Source organism: Manacus candei, unplaced genomic scaffold (assembly GCF_025592945.1).
Source record: "Manacus candei isolate 608988 ecotype Guabito, Panama unplaced genomic scaffold, ASM2559294v1 h1tg000021l, whole genome shotgun sequence".
Taxonomy (NCBI): Eukaryota; Metazoa; Chordata; class Aves; order Passeriformes; family Pipridae; genus Manacus; species Manacus candei.
Window position 1 is genome coordinate 5,479,431 of NW_026138069.1, and position 18,273 is coordinate 5,497,703.

The window sequence follows — 18,273 nt, forward strand, 5'->3', positions numbered from 1 at the left end:
TTAGAATGCTATAGAATCATTCCAAACAAAGAGGTCATGGCAAGGAGTCATTTATTACTACAGAACAGAGGACAACTCTGATATGAAACACAAGCAGAACCGAACACCCTCAGAAAACAGAACTGGGAAAACCTTTACTATACCAAAAAACAGACTTAACAAAATCACTATGGTAACTATCAATGGCATGCATAAAGCAAACCACAGATTTCCAAAAAAAACACACAGGTTGAAACTGCACAGATACTGTGTTCTCTATTACGTTGCACATAAACCATGACCATTGTGCCAAGACAGCAATTTTCAACCCACGATGTCACCCATTCCTTACGAAGAGTTCCGTATTACAAACTTCCTCTGCAAAGGTAAAAGTTACAATGCAGCCAGTGGCAGAAAAAAATCCCTTTGACTCCCTTTGCTTTGTTAAAAGGCAGAAAAAAAGTTCAATTGATGGTACCACATAGGTATGAAATTACTTTAAGTAAAGGTAAGGAGAGCTATGTAGACACCAGATGGCACACTCGTTCAGTGCAGATCAAATGTACAACTTAAATGGTACACATCACTACTATTCAAAATCTATCTCTGAAATAATTATTTAATTTTCCAGAAAGATGACAGTAATAAAAAGGGAATTGTCAGAGAAGAAGAAACAGCAGTAAATCAAAATATGATTATAAGGAGAAACAAGTCAACCATGAAGCCTAATTACACAGAATTACATTTTCTCTACATTTTTAGTTTCCATTCTCCTGAGAACTTTCATTTTCTAGAAAAGCAAAACGGTTGCAGCATTCCTGCTGTCAAGCTACACTATCACTGAATCTAGCAATTAATTTGAAACTGCCATTTCAGAAACATAAAACAGAATTTGAGAACTAGCAGGATTGCTTTCTACCCTTTTTAACACTAATTTCCTCCAAATCCACATCTGAAGAACTGAAACAGAAGGAGGACAAAAAAGCCAGAAAAACTCAGTTTGCAGGGTGTTGTTAAAACAAGTGATTCTTTTCTGAAAAACTGAACTTAACTGTACTTATTTACAGAAGTGACAGATATGCTAGTTACCTTTACTTACAGACATACTAATATTTACACCATTGGAATACCATTTGGAAAATACTTCCATCTCTTCATGCCTTTGCTACATTAAAATCAAGTGATCTTTTATCTGTAGGTTTTTTCCTTGTTTTCTTAAAAACCAAACCAACCAACCAAAACAATCTCCAAAACCCAAGCAAAGCAAAACAACCAATGAAACCAACCAAAAAAACCCAAACCAAAACCCCAGCAAAAAACCAAAGCATAACAAAACAAAAACCCACATAAAAACAAACAAACCCACTCCAAAACCAAAACCAACAAACAAAAAACCCAAAAAAACCCAAACCCACAAAACTCTGATACACTCAATTCACTTCAAGCATTGTGGAAAAGTTGCATCTTACTTCTGTCCTTTTTATATTTGATCTGAAGCCAAAAAAGTCCTATACTATCACATCTCCATGTATTTGGCAAGCTAAATGAATTAGTTTTTACATTTGCATTGACATGTCATAGACTCAGTTGAGCTTTTATATTCAGTGATGAAGAAAACAAAGTATTTTACAATGTCCTTTATAATGAAAACCTTAAGTTTCAGAAAGCTGAGTGACTCCTGATTATTTTTTTCTAGAGCAATAATGTTCAGTCGACTGCAATTAATCTTTTAATTTCATTATGCCAAAACCACTATGAATAGTTGTTTTAAAAGGTCTTCCAGGTACTTATTTAGAAGTCATATTTAAATGAGTTAACCAATCACTGGTGATGTTAATTAAAATTATGACTGATAAGTATGGATAACTGGTTTAAAATTATTTGCTGTTTTCATGAAGCACTGACACTTACACTAAAATTGGAACTGATGTTCTGTTTTCCCCTTGTAGGCAAATTTTATCCAAAACTTGAATCTATGACATCACATAATTAAGCTACACGACAGATGTTTGGAAACCACTTTGGTAGAAATGCTTCAGGTAAATACAAGATAACAATCCTGTTTTATCTTTAATATACTTGGAAACAAAACAAAACAAAAAAATCACTCTTCTGCTATCTTTTCCTACTTGAAAAAACAGCAGGAAATACTAAACTGTTCTAAATATTTATTTGTATTAAGTATTTATTTGTAAAACAAAAGCAGTACACAGAACAAGCCTCTATGCTAAGAACAGTTTGCAGGTGCTTTGTCAAATTTGGGGGTTTTTGTTTCTCTTCTGGATTTTGTGGGGGTTTGTTTAGTTTTGGGGGTTTGTGGTTGTTTGTTGGCTTTTTTAAACTTCTTTTATCTAGATTACAGTCCCTTAGGTTCTTCCATGTTCTGAAGAATGAACAGAATACTGTTGGCTACTAGTTCTTTCCCTAAAATGCAGACTTTTTATGGTTAAACAGAAAAATCACTATCTGTTCATCTGGATTTTATCCAATACAACTTACAGAAAAAAGATTTTCAGGTTTTAAATAACAAAACTATATTTAGAAGGCTTTATTTACAGGCCTCAACTATTAAGTTTCCAAAATGCCTTCACAAAACGGATTTCATCTTTATAACACTGGGTAGATAGTTGCTTCTCAACAAAAACGAATAAAAATGAAATTTCCACTAAAAAACCAAAAACAAACAAAAAAAAGAAAAACATACAAAAAAACCCAAACAAAAAACCTAAATAACTCCCTCCCCAAAAAACCCAACAAACAAACAAAAACAAAAAAAACCCAGACAAACCAACCAAAAAAAAAAAAAAACCAAAACCAAAAAACAGCCTCTAAAATGCTCATTAAGAGTACCAAGATCTGACAGTATTTATTGAAAGATGGAATATTCAACAACACAAACACTACTTAACTTTAAAGGATACAGTAAAATTACAGGAAAAAGCATTCCTTACCACCTCTTAGAGTACACAGCTAGCTCCAACTGCACAAAATTGCATTAGATGTGCATGTATGTATATGACATTTCTTACAGAAACTGTTACACTTCCAGACAACAGCATATACAGTAGGCAAATCACAGCTTATAAAATTTTAAAAAAATTCACTGAAATACACTGAAGATAATTTTTTTTTGAAGGACAGGATAATCCTTATTTTGCAAAAATATGACACCAGACTAACAAAAATTATTTTAGCAATGACATGTTCAATAAAAAAAATAACCTGTGTATTCTTTTTTAATTCAAGGATATCAAATGAAGTTGACATTTATTAAAAGCTCATTTCTTTATAATATGGATCACCTCAAAAAGAGTCTGAAAACCGGAATATACATAGCTGAGCAGAGCAGAAGCATTAACCTCTCAACTTACTGCTGCAAAACACTATTTGCATTTCTTTAAAGTATTTTCTAAAGAAACAATTATTGTGCATTTTTAATCTTCATAAAAAAGAATCTAAAAAAAAATTGCACAATTTTGAAAAGACAGTGTTAAAAAAAATATTCAGATTTATAAGAAAAAAGTGTTTATAGAACTCTGGTTTATGCAATTAGCTATTGATTGCTATTAGTTATTAGCTAATCTTCAGCTTTTAATTTCTCTGAAATTAACTAGCAGCAGAGATAAAAATTTGTGACGCTTATACAAGTGTGAAATTGGAATTACAGAGATTACAGATTTTAAAAAAACCTAGTTTAAGGAGTTATGCACTGAAATGCATAAACCTAAAAGTTCACCAGATAGGGCTTTAATTATATAAAGCATAAATGATTAATTCAATTCTGTCCACAAATACAGTCATTATACAACAGAACTAAGTATAAAGACCTAATGTCTTGTTCATTTACATTCATTTGTAATTTGTACAGAACCTGGCTCAGAGTAAAATTATGATGTATTTAAATTTACCCTTGTATATATGGTCTTTCTTAGGAAGTTTAAAGTCAGAAAGGTATCCTTGTAAACTTGAGTTAAACTTTTAATGTACAATATGATAGTTGCTCTCTCCAAAACAATGCAGTCCAAACAGCTGGATCTTCTCTCTGTCCTTCGATTTCTTTGAAAGAGCTGCTGTACAGTGCAGAAATAACATCAGCCCATTACAGGATGAGGATGGTCACCTCACAAACAGGGACAGAGACAAGGCAGAGATGTTTAACGCTTTCTTTGCCCCTCTCTTCAACACCAATGACAGGCTAAGGGGGTCCCAGTGCTGGAAGACCTCAGCTGTGAAAATCATCAACTCCCAGTCAACCTTGAACTTGTGCGGGATCTGCTGCTCCAGCTGGATCCCTGTAAGTCTACTTGAGCTGATGGGATTCATTACAGAATACTCAAAGAGCTGGCTGATGTCATAAGGCCTCTCTCTATTGCATTTGAATGATTCTGGGAATCTGGAGAGGTCCCAGCTGACTGGAAGCTGGCTAACATTGTCCCAGTTTTCAAGAAGAGCAAGAAGGATGACCCCGACTACAGGTCTGTCACTCTCGCTTTGATGACCGGTAAAATTATGAAGAAGGTTGTTCTGGGAGATACTGAAAAACACTTGAAGGACAACAAGGTCATCGTTCATAGCCAGCATGGCTTCATGAGGGGAAAGTCTGTCTTGTCAAACTTAATTTCCTTAGATTACAGAAAATTACCAGACTGGCAACTGGTAACTAGTGGGGTTCTGTAAGGCTCCATCTTAGGCCCAATTCTCTTCAACATCTTCATAAACACTTGGACCCAGGACTCTAAGGTATACTAAGTAAGTTTGCTGATGTCAAACAAACCAATGTCAAAAAGTTGACTCCCTTGAAGGCAGAGAGGCCCTGCAGAGAGACCTAGACAAATGAGAGGGCTGCACAATCACCAACTGTATCAAGTTTAACAAGGGCAAGTGCCTGATTCTGCACCTTGGATGAGGCAACCCTGGGTGTACAGACAGACTGGGAAATAAGAGGCTGGAAAGCAGTGCCATGCTGGGGATCCTGGTTGATGGCAAGCTGAACATGAGCCAGCAGTGCCCTGGTAGCCAGGAGGGCCAGCCATGTCCTCGGGTGTATCAGGCACAGCATCAACAGTTATTTGAGAGATGTGATTGTCCTAGTCTGCTCTGCACTGAAGAGACCTCCCTTTGAGTGCTGGGTGCAGTTTTGGATGCCACAATATAATAAAGGTATAAAGCTATTAAAGCTATCAAAGGGCATCCAAAGCAGGGCAATGAAGGTGGTGAAGGGCCTTGAGGGGAAGACATTCAAGGAATGGCTTGTTCAGTCTGGAGAAGAGGAGGCTGAGGGGAGACCTCATTGCAGTCTACAACTTCCTCATGAAGGGAAGCAACGGGCAGGCACGGATCCCTTCTCTCTGGTGACCAGTAACAGAACCCAAGGGAATGGCCTGAAGTTGTGTCAGGGAAGGCTTAGGTTGGATATTAGGAAAAGGTTATTCACCCAGAGGATGGGTGGGCACTGCAACAGGCTCCCCAGAGAAGTGGTCACAGCACTAAGCCTGAGAGAGTTCAAGAAACTTCTGGACAATGCTCAGGCACATGGTGTGACTCTTGGAGTTGTCCTGTGCAGGGTCAGGAGTTGGACTTTGATGATCCTTGTGGGTTTCTTTCAACTCAGAACATTCTGTGATTCTATGATTCTACATAAATATATTCTGAAATATTTGAAAACTAATAGATGGAAATACTACAGAGTACTCACAAGGTTCTTTTAAAAAGCTTATACAGCTCTAGGATATAAAATACTGCACTGGCACACAATTAATGTAGAGAATCGTACAAGGGAGAAGCACTGTCCTGACTCTGAATAACCTGCTTCAGTCTTAGTTCTCTCACAATTCCAAATTACAGGAGGAAACAGCCTCCAGTGTCATGCAGAAGCTGTGAACAGTAGCGTACTTCAATTGTCATGGGTCTCTGGCCATCTGCCCTGGTTTTGGCTGGGACAGAGTTCATTTGCTTCTTAGTGGCTGGTATAGTACTGTGGTTTTTGGATTTACTATGAGTATTCTGAATTGGAAGAGATCCACAGGGATCATGAAGTCCAGTGAATGGCCCAAACAGGGATTGAACCCATGACCTTAGCATTTTTAGCACCCTACTCTAACCAGGTGAGTTAATCTGGCCTCAACAATGCTGATAACACACTGATGTTTTGGCTGTTGCTAAGTTATGCATAGCCAAGTCAAGGACTTTTCAGTGTCTTATACTCTGCTAGGGAAGAACTGCACAAAAAGCTGGGAAGGAGCGTAGCCAGGAGAGCTGACCCAAACTGGCCAAAGGGATATTCCACACCACAGAACATTGTAACAGTATATAAACTGGGAGAGTTACCCTCAAGAGGGCCAATTGCTGGAGGGGGGAACAGGCTGGTCAGTGTTTGATGCTCCTCTTTGACAGAGTAGCCCTGCCAACAGGGCAGCAAAGATGCTATCTTGCAAATCTGTATGTTGCAGAAAAGTAGAGAACTGGAGAGAACTGAGACTAAAAATGCAAGTAGAGGAACAAAATCTTTCTCAAACCGGTAGCAGTAATTTTACCGCAGTGCAATCCCATACAGTGCCAACACACTGGTCCACCCAAAGTCAGTTAATTTCTACATTACATACCATAATATGTGCAGATATACTATGTTAACATATGAGGTGCCAAATCACCAGTGTAGCACCTGTCTTGCTCATAACACTGTCACAGCATGAGAGGAACACTTCAGAGCAATCAGACTTCTCTCAATTAGCACAGAAGCTTGGCAGTTGTTACACAGGCCTTAGAATAAACCAATCTTGTCTTCCAAAGGATTTCTGAACAATGCCTTATCTATCACTCTATCACTCCTTTGTTAATTACTACTATGAATGTCTTTCCTGCAATACCTTTGGTTCTCTTTAGTCCTCCCAGAATCATGAATCCTCACACCCTAATACCACTACGTTAGGTATAAAAAGAGAGGAGAGAGAGAGACAAGAAAAAGGGGAGACGAGATGCAAAGGGTTCAGTAAGCAAGAACCCAGATAAGTCTTCTTTCTGGGTGAACAACATGGCAACAGTCAGTTCAACTGACCCAGGTAGCTCTAAGATTCCATGTGTTCTTATACATAAGGAAGAAGGGTACTTTCCCTTGATGAGAAGAAGAAAGAAAAAAAAAGTTTCTCAAACTTTAATTTTGGATTACTCACAATCCTAATAATTTAAACTAAATTAATGAGTTTGGCTGTAGTCATCGTTAAAGTTCTTCTTAGTCATAGACCAAAAAAAGGAAGCCATTAGGGAAATCAAATCTGTGGCCCAAAATTAAAACAAACATTTAAGGTTAGATCAGGAAAATACTTGCTTAATCCTATCAGTGTATGCTCAGAAGTTAAGTATAGTATCTCCTAGTATAATCATAAGAAGTCCGTAAAGTTCTGTGAAGAAAATAAAGTTGTGCAGCATGAGAGTTGAAGTTTGTCTAACCCTAACATGAGAGGGTCTAAACAATTCCTGATAATAAGAAATATACTGAAAGATGAACCAAATATATTGGAAGATGTCCAAAGAGTCATGGGAACACTACTCATGCCCTAAACTGGACTTAAGTGCCCTTTGATATTTTTATGTACTTTTTATAGGTGATGTGACACATGAGAAACCTTGTTTTACAAACAAGTCGGAGAACAAAATTTTACGGAAAAGAGCACAACGACTAATAAAAAAGTCCTATTTTCAAATTAAAGATGCTAAATATTTCATCAGCACAGAAAGCAAGAGCTTTTGCTTCTCTTCTCAAAAAAACTATCCACCATGAAAGTTTAAGAAAACATACAATGACTAGCAAGACTAAGAAGCCAAGCAAAGTGAAATAAGAGGGTCTTGTGATAACACAAAATGTGCAGTCAGTCAGCAGATTGCCTGTATATAAGGAAATTAATAATTACAGTAATTGATGTATTAAAATCTAGCCTAGTATGTGTCCTCAGCACTACAGTAAAGAAGAGCTGTAAAGGCTAAGTTTAAGTGCAAACTGAATTTTTCCTTAAGCTTGTAGAGCTCTTCAGTAGTGTTATTTCCCAGTTTTTTACTTTAGCAAAACTATATATTTAACACAACTAATAAAGCATTAAACAGAGGAAATGGAATATATAACAAAAACAGAACATCAATCAAACTGAAATCCTGCAATTCAGAATGTCCACAACATAACTCATCTGAAACCATGTTATTATTACGAATATGAGCCTCATAACAACAACTCCACCATCATTTACCGTGTTTCTGATTGGAATTTTCTTCGGTTCTGTTGGCACATCCTGAGGAACAAATTTCACTGGTTCCTTAATCTGTCTCCTTGATCTTTTGGTCCCATCTGGTAAGGTTTCCATGGCAATATCAGCCTCCATGTCACTGCTACCTGCCTGGTCACACTCTGAGCATTGCCTGCAAAGTGCAAGATTTTCTTTTTAAGACTGTAGTCACAAAAGCAGAAAAAGAAATATATTGAAGTGTTTGGGTTTAAGATAAACTCAAAAGTCAATAAATCAAACGGACACCTCAAGAAGTCCCTCAAACGTACATTTTAAGCAACCAAGCAAAAAACAAGTAAGATGTTCTTATATTCCTGACACTATTTAACTTTGAAAACCAAGATTTTGAAAGTAGGAATTAATCTTCAAGAAAGATGCACCCTATTTCACCATTTTCATTCTACCACATCTGTAATCTATTCATTACTGCAACTGCTGCCAGAGTTTAATCATAGAATTATACAGTGGTTTGGATTGGAAGGGATGTTACAGATCATCTAGTTCCCATCTCTCTGCCATGGGTAGGGACACTTCCACTAAACCACATTGTTAATCTTTACAATGACATGCTGCTGAATTCATTCTGATGACAGCATGCTTTAGTGGCAGGGATTTAGAAGACATGTTTGTTATGAAAATAAATTCTAATATGTATTTTCTAAGGGAGCAGCTTTTAAAGTCAAAAAAATAGTTAAGAGACAATTAAAGATACAGAAGATAGAGACATAAATTAACAAACTTTAAACACTGAATTGAAAAAAATCACAATCAGAACTTCAAAAACTAACAGACGCTAAAGTAATGCTATTAACAAGTTCTATAACAGAATTAACAAGATAGGAATTCATCAAGATTTGTTCTTATTTGCAGAAAATCATCTTATGCAAAGTCATACATGCGGATGTTCACTAAAAATATGTTAATGAAAACTCAAAAATTATACTCACTGGTAGGAGCCAATTTTGTAATTACTTCTCACATTACACTTCAAACTCAAAAAACCGTAAGTCTTTTCGAATGAATCCCAATTCATTTGAACCACTGTTCTCATATTACAGCATGTTTTTCTAATAATATACCAACCAAACAAAATATCAACATTATGTTCTGCTATTGAGTGTCCTTAACAGGGATAAGCACGTTAAAGTTATCTAAAAGAAGCAAATTTGCTTTGGAAGGAGACAAACAAAAACCATGTACTCAATTATCTAAAGTTAAATGTTAATACACACTTGTGACAAGAAGGCATATCCATCCTGCATAAACAAAAGCACAAAGTCAGATACGTCTGTTGTGTCTGAGTCGATTTCTTCAAATTTACGTGTTCAACAGCAATAGTTCCTCTCCTGTGAACTTTAGTAAGGGTTAACAAAAATCAACTCAATCAACTCTCCATGTTTTCTAATTCTTTCAAACTAATCCAAGCAGTATAATCTCAGATATCTCCTGGCTACATCTGAAGACAACAGGAGTCACTATGGTTGCCAGACAGACTGGTGGCTACCAAGTCAAAATAGAGGGGATCTAATCCTGGACTGGGTAACATGTCAGGGTAACATGTCAGGGTAACCCTGACTAACTCAAGACCGTTCTCCTTCAACTTTTCCACATGTAAAATGTAGATAATTGTGGCTACATTGTAATGTTATGAAGATTCATCAACTCTTATCTCAAAAGCATTTAAGTCTGCAGTAAATAGGACACATGCAAGTGCTAATAATACTTGCTGGTCTAGAAAAGCAGAAATACTACAGGGTAGACTGCAAGAAAGACAACAATTTCTCCCCTCTCTCATACAGTATGGAGGCTTTATTAGTAGCTAAAACACAAGGAAGTCAATTTATACACTTTTCAAACAGTTTTGGGCCAGCATACAAGTGTATAGTACTCTATTCTTCCTCCTCTTTACAAGCCTCAGTTCACACCCAGTATTTGTTAACACTTCTAGACCTCTTCAGGACACTACAATATAAAACCAATAGAAAAATATAAGGTACAAAATGCTATTTTTTACAGTTATATGCTTACACAAATTTGTGTGGATATACACACACAAATATGTATTCACATGCGCTTGTAAAGTAAATAAACAAAAGGCACGCAGACCAAACTACTACTATTTTAAGATTTTATGGAGAGGAGCTCTCCAATGATGTAACAGGAGAGAGAAGCTTTGAAGAGCAACATTCCCTCAAAATGTTGGGTCTGCTTAGCTAAAGGTTACTTTGATTTCTTTTCCTTTATAAGACACATTGTCTTCAAGCTGCCCAACTCAAAGCTTTAAGGTGATTTTCTGTTTGGTAAGCACCAGAGAGCACAGCCCTCCATACCGCTGCAGCATCAGTCATGTCAGTAATTTATGTAATAGAAAGCACAACTGAAAGTATCTACTATGAACTGCTTATGCAGATGTAAGCAGTATCTATAAAAATATTCAAAAATACTGTGATGAGCAGTTCTTACAAAACATATATTTTCCCAATTATTATGGTGGAAATATGTGCTATGTATAAAATAAAAAATAAGCATTTCACAACTAAAGAGTTGCATTAAAAATCAAGTTTTTATAAGACAAAAAACCCAGTAGTATGGTTATACGACAATATTTGGAGTTGGGAACACAGTCTCTTGGATCTACCACCCTGCACATATGACTTAAATAATTCCTGTTCTTTAGCTCTGTGTTATTAAAAGGAAATTACTCAGGTTTTCATCTACATATGTTCAGACAGTTGTACAGAAAATAACCATGCAGATCAGTAAAGTCCTGTAGTTACACTAGTATCCTATTTACATATAAATAAGTGAAGTATTTTAACTTTGAAGTTACTGAGGAAGACAAGAAACACCTCAACCAAAAGATGAGGTACTCCATGCAAGTTCCTAAATTCCATTTTTATGAACAAGAAACAGGCGTCACCTACTCTGAAACAGATGGTGCAAGTGTCACAGCAATCAAAATTAGGAAAAGCTACGTCTAGAAAAGAAAAGCAAAATCACAGTATGACGGGGGTGGAAGTGCTTGTTGTGTGAGTCACAGAACAAAACTTCATGAATACACCAAAGGTAAGGGGGAAAAAGGAAAGTTATAAACATAAACTTACAGTCAACCTCTTGATTTAGTGGAATAGCCTCTACTATCACAGTCTACAACATCTCAACCTTATTATAAAGTGGACAAGTTTCAACTACAAAGCAGTTTGGTTGGTGGCTCCCACAGGACCACAGAAAAGCTATTACAGATACACACTCCTCTGACTTGGAAACAATCTCCTTTCATCTCCTATTATAGTTTATTTCAACATGGTTCTTGAATTTAAAGAACTTTTTTCATATTCGGCTGTTTAATCCCAATATATTGACAGAAAGCAGCCTTATGACTTCTTTTTGGTTATGCTACAGTCATGCTCACTTAATTTCATCTCTTCAAGGACAAGCAGCAAACAGAGAACCTGCCACCCCAGGTCTTTACAACCTTTACAACTCCTCCAACAATCTTCAACTACCTCTAAATTATCAAGCATTGCCATGCACCATAAACAAATTAACAGGAGAAACTGTGCCAAAGATTCAACTTTTTCTACACAGGTTTTGTTTTGCTTTGAGTCTGAATTTACCTAATCTAGACTCACAGAGAAAATCAGTAGTAAGCAATAATATGTCTACTTCTAAAATGTGCCTACTGCTAAAATTACTGGAAGTGTTTGTTCCATCAAGAAGTCTCAGTATCGATTCGAAACTTTTTAATCATACAGGAAGTCTCTGATTAAGCACTAACAACCAACAGAAGAAAGGAAGTGTGATTTTGTTGTGTTTTCAATCTAACTTGGTACAAGAATGAATGGTACCAGAGACAACTTCCCATCTCACAAACATCAACTCACTACAATGAGTTGGGAAAAGAGTAAATTTAAATCTTCTGTGATCAGTGAATATACTACAATGCTTCCAGAAAACAGTTCTGTCCACGGCATTTAGAAAGGAAAACTGTAGAGCTACTTAGAGTGTGGCTTGTTTTTAATTAGGAAGAAACGGATCCCGCAGACATACTCTGTGACAAATCACTTCTTGCCATGTTTACAAAGACTTGAACCATTGTGAACTTGAGAAACATGGACCGCAGCTTTAAGATGACACCTATGCTCTATAAATTACACATGTTGAATGACGTACTGGAGGTGGTAGGGGTTGCTTTTATTTGGAGATAAAAGACAGTATATATGAACCAAATAAAGTTTGCCAAAGAGCTTCTTACAGACAGTAAAGGTACTCTAAATTTGCCATTTGCAATGACCCAAACATCCTTCAACTAGGAAAAGTGAAAAATACATACAAATGTATATGTTAGATGCAACATCACATTGCTCATGCTTATAAAAGTTAGTAATTTTGTATTATTTTCTAATGACTCAGATGAAAAAACATTCAAGATGTGCTGGATCAGTACTGAACGAGTGAGGTCATGAATATGAATAAATGTCCAGATATTGAATGTGTGTTCATGGGAGTACTGGTCAAGAACAGTACAGCTCATTCTGTACCGTGGCAAATACTGCTCACAGCAGTTGCCACTAAGATAGTTTGGCCTTCCAACAAAAATAAAAACCATCAAGTTTAATATAATTGTTAGTCGTTGTTTCGTTCATCTCAGTCTCCTGCATTTCATATGCTACCAGAAGTTATCACTTTTTCAGCAATCTCATTTCAACAGAAAGAGCTAATCTCTGTTGGTAGCTGCCAAGTATTTTTTTAATGAACATGTCAATATTTCCCAATTAGATTTTGATTCATTGTATTGTCTGTCAACACTTGTGCATTGCTTTCGTACCAGTTAAGATCACTCTCTACCATGAAAACGCACAATTCCAGTCCATCCAGAATGGTCAGGACCATAAAAACACACAAGTTGTCAATAAGAATGATAAGACTTATTATTATGATAACATGTGAATCAAAATAATATTCTAGTGTTTAATCAACAGGATCTCTAAGAAACTGAAAATTCCCAACTTTTACATAAAATTATGCCACAGCATTGGTAAAGTATATGACTCCAATCATCAAACCTTTTGCAAGGGCTGAAGTTAGTAATTATGTGTAAATTATTAGTAGTGATAATGGAACAGGAAAAAAAAAGGAAAAAATTATTTTTAGTTTTTTTCCTGCTTACTATTTTAAAAGAGAACTAAACTCAATGTTTTTAAACACTCTTAAATAAAGTCTTCCAACCTGCCTAGTATTTTAAGGAACTTCCCACTATACCAATTTTTTTTTATATTTTTTGCTAAATTCCCATTATATCCCATACAAATATGTGAAAAGTACATGGCCCCCATCTAAAAAAAAAATTGCACTTTTCTTCATATCTTAATCAAAAGATAAAAATTGTATTCAAAACAGTGGGGGGGGGACAACCTACTGAACTCAAACTTAGATTAAGAGTCTGTTCTATATGCTCTCTACTGATCCTGAAAAGAATACATAAAGGCATGTTCAATGATGAAAGGAATGCAATCAATGCAGCTCAATTTTTCTGCTATCATCTCACACTCCAGAATATGCCTTAGCTAATTAGAAGTAAAAGCCAAGTTTGTGATCTGAGATATAATTGAAGCATGAAATTCACAACAAAGATAAGTTAGGGCTTTGAAATGAAAGAGCTTTACTGCCTAACCTGACCTATGCTGCCTTTAACACCTACTGAGAATTATAGTCTTACATCTTTTGGACTGATAGCTTTAAGTGAGCCTTTTCAACTCTGTTAAAAAGCAGAACAAAAATCAAACCTCCCGTGCAAACGCAGAAGCTATCTAAAAAATTTAAAAAAAGAGAAAGGCATCCACGTAAAATAACTACTTGATAAATCAGACCAAAGAGATGGAAAGTCCAAAATCATATACTACATTAAATAATTAAAGGAAAAATAATTTCAGAAAAATGTTAATGATGGTGAAAATCTTTCTGAGATTTTCATCTTTTAAATGAAATCTCTATTAATTTACTAAGCAAATTTACTGAGGTACATTCAGGTTTTGTCACATTAAGATATCAAAAAAGAGAGGCCTCCCGTTATATATACTGACCATCTTGTTCTGCACATAATCTTCAAAACTAACAGCTTAAGTAAATGTTTTATGCAAGTTTTTAAAAAGTAATAAAAAAAGTTAGAGATATATGAAGAAAAACAGAAACCAATTTTTTTTCTATTAAAATAGTTTTAGTGTATTTTTAGAAGGAATTCTTATACTATTCTGATTTGGTACCTTAATGTTCAAACAAGGTGATGAATGACTCCTGGAGATGCTGTACACTAACTTCTTGCCAGCTAAAAAACTGCTTCCGAATAACTGCTTCTAACACATTTCAGAGCAGTTTCAAGATGCAGAATGCTAACACTACACAGCAGCAAGCTAATTTTATGACAGTTTTGAAATCAACACCTTTGCCACCTTATCGTTTCTCCATTGTACCACTTAGCTTTTGTTCTGCTCCACTGGCGCAGAAAGAACTTTAATTCATGGAAATGTAGCTGCAACAAGTACAGTTATGCACATGCTTCTGCCATTGCACATTTGAGTCACAGAGACAGCAGGAAACCCAACATTTCCTGTTTTGCAATAAACAGATCTACTACTTACAAGTTTATTTTAAAATATTTACAAGTATTTTCCTGAAGATCTGGACAAAGTTGCATATCTGGGTCCTAAGATAAACAGAAAACCAAGTCTTTCATTTTTACAGCTACAACCTATTTCTACAGTGTGGCAAATAATGAGAAAATATTTTTTTTTTTTAAACTTTTTTTTTATAACCTGAAAATAAAACAATTCAGTTCAGACTGCTTTAAAGCAATCTCTAAACCACTCAGAATTTGCAAATCTATTCAGATTTACATCCTACTTTAAGTACAGAGATAGCACAAGACAACTCATCAGCTGCATTCTTACCAGTAACTGTTCTTGGTCTTCCTTGGCATCCTTGTAAGAGGTGGATCCAGGCAACCAAGATGATAATGGAGTTTACAAGTGTCACACAGTAGCAGTAAGTGTTGATCGTGGTTCTTCTTGCAAATTCCACAACTTTTAATGTAGACAGCAGAAAAGCATTACAATTACATTTGAAATCATGAAGAATAAACAATACATCCCAGTACCTTCCCCAGTTTCAATACAAATATGTGGCAACTTCAACTTGAAAGCATCTTTTAAGTGTATAATTACTTTTTGGAGTAATTATGGAGTAATTTTTGAGGTTTTTTTAAGGAGCTTCTACTTATATACAGTAAAGCATAAAAGGCACCTAACAGAGTTAAAAAAGAAATGGCTTTAAGTTTAAATTTTTGAGGACTTCTAAAAATCAGTAATCACTCAATACTTCAACAAAATGTACCAGCGGCAAATGGAAAAAACTTCATTAAAAACTTAAGCATCAAATGCTTAAACATAAAATTATGCTGCTATTATCAGTTGTAACAATCATATGCTTATTCAGGTGACCACCCTGAAACAGGTCTGTGCTGCTGTTATGCTGGGCAATGTTACAACTCATAGCAAATTACATTTCCTTTCTATTGTTATTTTACTGGAACTGAAATTTTACTTACTTTGAAAAGATCAGGTATTCACTGATTGCACTATAACATGGGAGAAACTAAATGACTGGATTTGAATGAAACAGAACTAGTAAAGCATGACTTATTATTTGCGTACATATCTAAATTGCCAAATCCTCAGCCCACTGCCATATTCCTAAGATTTCTACCTCTCGCAGCACTAAAATTAACTTTTGCTTATGTAAATCATCTTCATTTAGCCTTCTAGCTGGGCAAGACACCACTTGCTGTGGTTGGAGGCCTGGCTGCTGCTCTCTAGATAAGGATAGACCACGTCGCTTCTCAGCTGTGGTGAGAAAATAAGATCCAAGACAACGTGTACTTTGCACAGTCATGCTCTGGAATCCTAGTATACACCATTAGGCTTAATACAAACCCAGTCAGTAACATCACAGCTTATGGAGAAGGGGAAAAGTTGGAACAATGACAGAGTAAGCGAATAGATTTCATATTCTTGGGAATTAATGAAAATAGAAGTAGGGCAATTTAGCATGAGCAAAAAGTAAAAATTCTTACATGACAAGTGTTTTATGCACCCAGCCACTGTGACTAAACAGCATGATCACTGTTCACAAAATCATTCACTTAGATGATTGCATTCAAAAAACAAGATGAACAGTTAATTTTCACATCACAGAAAATAAGGACCTTTTTATTTCAGACGCAAAGAGTTACCTTTGCCATTGAAGCACTGCCATCAAATTAGCAAAACCACCCAAATCCTACTCATGGTGTGCTAGGGTGAAGAATTGACCACTACTCAACTTAGCATTCAAAAGTAAGAAAAATGTATAGACAACTTTAAAGCATTTTGTTAATTAAAAACTGAAGCAAACAACTTTCTCTGAACACCTTTCTGAAACCATAACTTACTATTCTGTCAAGATTTAATTACTTGCCTATAAAGTACGGCCGGAAGTGTAGATGTCTTCTGTGCTCCTCCTTCCTTTTTACTTGGTTTCCTTTCTTTAGGAGCCCGTAAAATTGCTGGTATGTTCAATTTCTATTGGATTTGAAGAAATACAGTACACATGAGTCTCGACACTTTTAAAGAACACCACTCCCATCTCAATGCATGAAGGAAAAATGAGTGGGAGATTGCTTAGCTAGCTATTTTACAGACAAGAGCGACTACACATTTATCCCAGTATGATTTTGTAATATAAAGTAATCTTATATTCATTTTCTTCAATTAAAAAAAAACCCCACACAGAAAGACTAGCTTTTAGAATTTTTCTTCAAGCTTCCAATAGAGGGATGGACAAGGATTCATTTATCTAAGCAGCTGAAACAAGCAAAGGCAAATTCACGAATCTGACAGAATACTGAGGCAGTTTATTTTCCGCAGCACTGCAGCTACACTGGTGCTCGATAGGTTAATTAGAAAAATTATCTTATTGGACCAAGCCCTCCACAAAGCAGACGAGACTCTCTTCGGATTTCTACTAATCTGCAGTATGCTGGCTTCTCAGACAGCAACCATCTATCAAAGTCATTTCTCAGCAGTCCCATGGGTCTGCATCTGTTCAACCAACTGGAAAAAAAATGTCATGCAAGCTGTGTAAATGAATTCTGCTCAACTCTTCTTCTTTTTTTTTTTTAATTTATTAACATTTGCATTAGGAAATATATTTCTAAATACTTACTCAAAGGAGGAAAAAATATCCTTCGTTCAAAAGATACATTATGTGAGAATTCTTCTATGCAAGCAGGAGAGATGGGCAGACAAACAGAACTAGAAAAAGCTTGCATACCTTTGGAACTACTACTGCATAAATAAAGTGTAAGGTTCATTTTCTGAACAGCAGCACAAACTCAGTACTACCAAAGGGCACAACAAAATTGTGACCTAATTGCATGACTGCATTTTCACAATAAGCAGTTTCTTCAATCTTGAATCATAACTGGAAATTATTTCAATCTCCCTCTCATACGCAAAACATTGCCTTTTAATACCTCTGACATAAAACACATTTGAAAACACTGCAAGAATCTACACTTCTCTTTTTTTCCTGTATCAGTGAGAACAAAGATAATCGCTGGCAACAGGAAGTAATCCAAATCTTCTACTGTCCTAGATATTTATATTAATTTCATCAAAATATTCCGCTCTGTCCCGTTGCACACCATCACTGCATTTAAAAGGATTTATGTCTTACGAAAGCCATAAAGAGTTAACACATTATTCGAAGCCTACAGTAACTAAAGACAATATGGATACAAAACCAGTAGGATTAACCCAACGCTTCATGTTAAGGTTCATCACAAATGACAGGTCAATCACTTCCACCAAATGAAAGAATTTTGCAAACAAGAACACTATTACAACAACAAAATTAAGCTACAGGTTCCCAGTAGGTGGTTTGCAGAAGGCTAGGTACTTCAATCAGAAAGCATTATCCCCAGAGT

At 35.8% G+C, this 18,273-nt stretch overlaps 1 protein-coding gene across 5 annotated transcripts in view; it reads right to left on the reverse strand.

The window, feature by feature from the left end:
* The window catches only part of PHF14 (PHD finger protein 14), a 362,909-nt gene that overhangs the window by 300,773 nt on the left and 43,863 nt on the right, over positions 1-18,273 (reverse strand). For all 5 annotated transcript variants that reach the window (XM_051786021.1, XM_051786020.1, XM_051786018.1 and 2 more), the window contains exons 12-14: positions 16,772-16,867; positions 15,200-15,339; positions 8,217-8,385 (exon numbers count right to left, since the gene is read on the reverse strand). In XM_051786021.1, the coding sequence (XP_051641981.1) occupies positions 8,217-8,385; positions 15,200-15,339; positions 16,772-16,867 (405 nt within the window). The remainder of the gene's footprint in view (positions 1-8,216; positions 8,386-15,199; positions 15,340-16,771; positions 16,868-18,273) is intronic.